Genomic DNA, 6,362 nt, shown 5'->3' on the forward strand with positions numbered 1-6,362 from the left:
TCCAAGGGGTTTGGATCTTGATTCACCAGGAGTTGGTGAGAGGAAGGAGGGGAATGGTTAATTTCTCCTTGTTTTAAGATCCAAGGGGTTTGGATCTTGATTCACCAGGAGTTGGTGAGAGGAAGGAGGGGAATGGTTAATTTCTCCTTGTTTTAAGATCCAAGGGGTTTGGATCTTGATTCACCAGGAGTTGGTGAGAGGAAGGAGGGGAATGGTTAATTTCCCCTTGTTTTAAGATCCAAGGGGTTTGGATCTGTTTTCACCAGGGATTTGGTGAAGGTTTTTTTCAAGGTTTCCCAGGAATGGAATCCATTGAAATGGTGGCAGCAGAACCAGAGCTAAGCTGGTAGTTAAGCTTAGAAGTTTTCATGCAGGCCCCTACATTTGTACCCTAAAGTTCAAAGTGGGGATACAGCCTTGACATGGTGGTAGAGCGGTGGGATCATTTTAAACCCAAAAGCCAGTGAGATTTTTTTTTCCTTCTAGCTGCTTGGAAAGCCGAGCTGGAAGTAGATAGATGCATATCTTATCTCTCCTTGCCTGAAGGCAGAGGTGTTAAGTTTTTTTAACAGGTCCTTTGTTAAGAGAAGGGTTCAATTAGCAAACTTGACTGGTAAAAGGACTTTACAAGCTGAATTGTTTTTTTTTCTTTTTACATTCTCGGGAGTAGCTAGTTAGAAAGTCTCTGTTAACTCAGCAGCAGCCAGAGCTGAGAGCTTCCCAGTTTCAGTCAACTGCAGACGGGGTGACCCAGCACAAGAAAACAGGAAAATGACTACAAAAGAAGAAAAAGCCAAAGAGGAGGCCCACAAGAGAGCTATGGAGCTGAAAGAAAAAGAGATAGAGCTGAGAGACAGAGAAGAAAAAGCCAAAGAGGGGGCCCACAAGAGAGAGATGGAGCTAAAAGAAAGAGAAGAAAAAGCCAAAGAGAAGGCCCACAAGAGAGAGATGGAGCTGAAAGAAAAAGAGATGGAGGAGAGAGAAAAAGAAAGGAAACATGAACTGGAACTAGCAAAGGCTAAGCAAGCTTTCACCCCCATCCCTGTTCCTAAGCCGTCCACCAGGGCCCCGTCTGGGTTACCAGAGACCCAGACAAAGGTGGTAGAACCGGATCCCCTGCCAACGACTGCAACAGCCGTAGTGGATCCAATCCCAGAGACCCAGCCAAAGCCAGTCCCAGAACCGGAACTGGCAACGCAACTAGCACCAGAACCATTGCCAGCACTGAGTCCAGTGCTTGCAAACCCATCTACAACTCCAATGCCAGAGGGCACCAGCGAGCCTGAACTGGCAGAAGCAGCAGATAACCCTACCCAAGAGGCTCAGCCAGAGCCTGAGATACCACATAGTGCACCAGCGGACAGCGGTTCACAATCAATGGAAACAGCCCCAGCACCTGCATCGCTTCCAGAGGGACCAAGCCCCAGTCCACAGTCCAAGGAGGAACTGATGTCTCCAGCATCAAGGGAACAGTTCCAGGCCGAGCAGGAAGCAGATGACAGCCTTCAGAAAGCTTGGGCGGCGGCGCGGAGCACCCCACCACCTCTCAGCTCTTCTAACCGATCCCGGTTTGTTGTAGAACAAGGACTTTTATACAAGGAGACTCTTTCTGGTGGGCACCAGGAAGACTGGCATCCTCAAAGACAGTTGGTAGTTCCCACTAAGTATCGGGTAAAGCTCTTGAGCTTAGCCCATGATCATCCCAGTGGCCATTCTGGGGTGAACAGAACCAAAGACCGGTTGGGGAAGTCCTTCCACTGGGAGGGAATGGGCAAGGACGTTGCTAAATATGTCCGGTCTTGTGAGGTGTGCCAACGAGTGGGAAAGCCCCAAGACCAGGTTAAAGCCCCTCTCCAGCCACCACCCATAATTGAGGTCCCATTTCAGCGCGTAGCTGTGGATATTCTGGGTCCTTTCCCAAAGAAGACACCCAGAGGAAAGCAGTACGTACTGACTTTCATGGATTTTGCTACCCGATGGCCGGAAGCAGTACCCTTAAGCAACACCAGGGCTAAAAGTGTGTGCCAGGCATTAACAGACATTTTTGCCAGGGTAGGTTGGCCCTCCGACATCCTTACAGATTTGGGAACTAATTTCCTGGCAGGGACCATGGAAAACCTGTGGGAAGCTCATGGGGTGAATCACTTGGTTGCCACCCCTTACCATCATGAAACCAATGGCCTGGTGGAGAGGTTTAATGGAACTTTGGGGGCCATGATACGTAAATTTGTAAATGAACACTCCAATGATTGGGACCTAGTGTTGCAGCAGTTGCTTTTTGCCTACAGGGCTGTACCACATCCAGTTTAGGGTTTTCACCATTTAAACTTGTGTATGGCCGTGAGGTTAAGGGGCCATTACAGTTGGTGAAGCAGCAATGGGAGGGGTTTACGCCTTCTCCAGGAACTAACATTCTAGACTTTGTAAGCAACCTACAAAGCACCCTCCGACACTCTTTAGCCCTTGCTAAAGAAAACCTAAAGAATGCTCAGGAAGAGCAAAAGGCCTGGTATGATAAACATTCCAGAGAACGGTCCTTCAAAGTAGGAGACCAAGTCATGGTCTTAAAGGCGCTCCAGGCCCATAAAATGGAAGCGTCATGGGAAGGACCATTCACGGTCCAGGAGCGCCTAGGAGCTGTTAACTATCTCATAGCCTCCCCCACCTCCAACATAAAGCCTAAGGTATACCATGTTAATTCTCTTAAGCCCTTTTATTCCAGAGAATTAAACGTTTGCCAGTTTACAGCCCAGGAAACAGATGACACGGAGTGGCCTGAAGGTGTCTACTACGAAGGAAAAAAGGATGGTGGCGTGGAAGAGGTGAACCTCTCCACGACCCTTGGACGTCTGCAGCGACAGCAGATCAAGGAGCTGTGCACAAGCTTTGCACCAATTTTCTCAGCCACTCCAGGATGGACCGAACGGGCATACCACTCCATTGACACAGGTAATGCTCACCCTATTAGAACCCCACCCTACTGGGAGTCACCTCATGCCAAAACTGCTATACAAAGGGAGATCCAGGACATGCTACAGATGGGTATAATCCGCCCCTCTAAAAGTGCATGGGCATCTCCAGTGGTTCTAGTTCCCAAACCAGATGGGGAAATACGCTTTTGCGTGGACTACTGTAAGCTAAATGCTGTAACTCGTCCTGACAACTATCCAATGCCACGCACAGATGAGCTATTGGAGAAATTGGGACATGCCCAATTCATCTCTACTTTAGACTTAACCAAGGGGTACTGGCAAGTACCACTAGATGAACCCGCTAAGGAAAGGTCAGCCTTCGTCACCCAGGCAGGGGTGTATGAATTCAATGTACTCCCTTTCGGGTTGCGAAATGCACCCGCCACCTTCCAAAGACTTGTAGATGGTCTCCTAGCGGGATTGGGAGAATCTGCAGTTGCCTACCTCGATGATGTGGCCATTTTTTCTGATTCATGGGCAGAGCACATGGAGCACCTGGAAAAAGTTTTCGAGCGCATCCAGCAGGCAGGACTAACTGTTAAGGCTAAAAAGTGTCAAATAGGCCAAAACAGAGTGATTTACCTGGGGCACCAGGTGGGTCAAGGAACTATAAATCCCCTACAGGCCAAAGTGGATGCTATCCAAAAGTAGCCGGTTCCAAAGTCTAAGAAACAGGTCCAATCCTTCTTAGGCTTGGCTGGATATTATAGGCGATTTGTACCCCACTACAGCCAAATCGCCGCCCCGCTGACAGACCTAACCAGAAAGAAACAGCCAAATGCAGTTCAGTGGACTGATGAGTGTCAAAAGGCCTTTAACCAGCTTAAGGCAACACTCATGTCTGACCCTGTGCTAAGGGCCCCAGACTTTGACAAACCGTTCCAAGTAACCACAGATGCGTCCGAGCGAGGCGTGGGAGCAGTTTTAATGCAGGAAGGACCGGATCAAGAATTCCATCCTGTCGTATTTCTCAGTAAGAAACTGTCTGAGAGGGAAAGCCATTGGTCAATCAGCGAAAAGGAATGCTATGCCATTGTGTACGCGCTGGAAAAGCTACGCCCATATGTTTGGGGACGGCGTTTCCAACTACAAACAGACCATGCTGCGCTACAGTGGCTTCATACCGCCAAGGGAAATAACAAAAAACTTCTTCGGTGGAGTTTAGCTCTCCAAGATTTTGATTTTGAAATACAACACATTTCAGGAGCTTCTAACAAAGTGGCTGATGCACTCTCCCGGGAAAGTTTCCCAGAGTTAACTGATTCACAATTGTTCGTGGAATGAAACATATTGTTAGTTTTTATATAATCAGTAGTATGTCTAAAGGTACATGTGTCTTATTAACTCTCTTTTCTCCTAGAACTCCAGGAAAAAATCACAGCCAGTGTGGAACCGAACATCCAACACTATCTGTGATTTGGGGGGCGTGTCATAACTATAAAGGGAAGGGTAATAGCTGTCCTGTGTACAGTACTATAAAACCCCTCCTGGCCAGAGACTCCAAAATCCTTTTCCCTGTAAAGGGTTAAGAAGCTCAGGTAACCTGGCTGGCATCTGACCTAAAGGACCAATAAGGGGACAAGATACTTTCAAATCTTGGGGGGGGAAGGCTGTTGTTTGTGTTCTTTGTTTGGGAGTGTGTTCGTTCTCGGGACTGAGAGGGACCAGACATCAATCCAGGTTCTCCACATCTTTCTAAGCAAGTCTCTCCTATTTCAAACTTGTAAGTAAATAGCCAGGCAAGGCGTGTTAGTTTTCCTTTGTTTTTCTCAACTTGTAAATGTACCTTTTACCAGAGTATTTATCTTTGTTTGCTGTACTTTGAACCTGAGACTAGAGGGGAGTCCTCTGAGCTCTTTAAGTTTGATTACCCTGTAAGGTTAATTTCCATACTGATTTTACAGAGATGATTTTTACCTTTTTCTTTAATTAAAAACCTTCTTTTTAAGAACCTGATTGATTTTTCCTTGTTCAAGATCCAAGGGGTTTGGATCTTGATTCACCAGGAGTTGGTGAGAGGAAGGAGGGGAATGGTTAATTTCTCCTTGTTTTAAGATCCAAGGGGTTTGGATCTTGATTCACCAGGAGTTGGTGAGAGGAAGGAGGGGAATGGTTAATTTCTCCTTGTTTTAAGATCCAAGGGGTTTGGATCTTGATTCACCAGGAGTTGGTGGGAGGAAGGAGGGGAATGGTTAATTTCCCCTTGTTTTAAGATCCAAGGGGTTTGGATCTGTTTTCACCAGGGATTTGGTGAAGGTTTTTTTCAAGGTTTCCCAGGAATGGAATCCATTGAAATGGTGGCAGCAGAACCAGAGCTAAGCTGGTAGTTAAGCTTAGAAGTTTTCATGCAGGCCCCTACAATTGTACCCTAAAGTTCAAAGTGGGGATCCAGCCTTGACAAGGGGCTTCCCTGGTTTCCCTGACATCCAGGGCATCTCTCCCTAGGGTTGCCAGGCGTCCGGTTTTCAACCGGAATGCCTGGTTAAAAAGGGACCCTGGCAGCGCTGGTCAACACTACTGACCAGGCTGTTGAAAGTCCGGTTGGCAGCGCAGTGGGGCTAAGGCAGGCTCCCTGCCTGCCCTGGCTTTGCAGCTCCTCGGAAGTGGCCGGCATGTCTGACCCCTAGGCACAGGGGCGATCCGGGAAGCTCCGTGTGCTGCCCCTGCCTGCCGCGACAGCTCCGCAGCTCCCATGGGCTGGGGACCATGGCCAATGGGAGCTGTGGGGGTGGCGCCTGTGGGCGTGTGCAGCGCGCACCGTGCAGAACCGCTTGGCCATGCCGCCGCTTAGGGGCCAGACATGTCGGCCACTTCCGGGAGCCACATGGAGCCAGGGCAGGAAGGAAGTCTGCCTTAGCCCACTGGACCACCGCCCAGGAGCCACTTGAGGTAAGCGCTGCCTGGCCAGAGCCTGCACCCCGACCCTCCTGCCCCAGGTCGGAACCCTCTCCCACACCCTAACTCCCTCCCAGGCCCTGCACTCCCACCTGCACCCCAACCCCCTGCCCTAGCTAGGAGCCCTCTCCTGCACCCTGAACCTCTCATTTCTGGCCCCACCCTGGAGCCCACACCCCCAGATGGAGCCCTCATCCCCCTCCCGCACCCCAACCACCTGCCCCAGCCCAGTGAAAGTGAATGAAGGTGGGGGAGAGCAAGCAATGGAGGGAGGGGGCTGGAGTGAGTAAGGGTGGGGCCTCAGGGAAGGGGCATGGCGGGGGCCGGGCAAGGGTGTTTGGTTTTCTGCAATTAGAATGTTGGAAACCCTATCTCTCCCCATGAACAGGTTCCGGACATTATCGATTCTGGACAATCCCAGACCTCAGTCAAAAACTGCCTTCAGCTCCTGGGATACATGGCCGCTTGCACTTCTGCGAGGTTAGGCCTCCGCTG

General features: G+C 49.7%; 1 protein-coding gene across 1 annotated transcript; it reads left to right on the forward strand.

Moving 5' to 3' along the window:
* Window positions 1-234: 234 nt before the first annotated feature.
* Window positions 235-5,281, forward strand: LOC135975492 (cyclin-dependent kinase inhibitor 1C-like). Its single transcript, XM_065566605.1, has 2 exons — window positions 235-2,052; window positions 2,723-5,281. Exons 1-2 carry the CDS (start codon window positions 772-774, stop codon window positions 2,762-2,764), a joined length of 1,323 nt encoding a protein of 440 aa, XP_065422677.1. The 5' UTR covers window positions 235-771; the 3' UTR covers window positions 2,765-5,281.
* Window positions 5,282-6,362: the final 1,081 nt, after the last annotated feature.

This window comes from Chrysemys picta, chromosome 13 (assembly GCF_011386835.1).
Source record: "Chrysemys picta bellii isolate R12L10 chromosome 13, ASM1138683v2, whole genome shotgun sequence".
NCBI classification, from domain to species: domain Eukaryota; kingdom Metazoa; phylum Chordata; order Testudines; family Emydidae; genus Chrysemys; species Chrysemys picta.

Bases quoted from the DNA above. Each gene is read 5' to 3' on its own strand.
- LOC135975492 (XM_065566605.1), top strand. From the start codon at position 772: ATGACTACAAAAGAAGAAAAAGCCAAAGAGGAGGCCCACAAGAGAGCT. The intron at 2,053-2,722 runs GTAGGTTGGCCC...CTTTTATTCCAG, and splicing joins TAACAGACATTTTTGCCAGG to AGAATTAAACGTTTGCCAGT.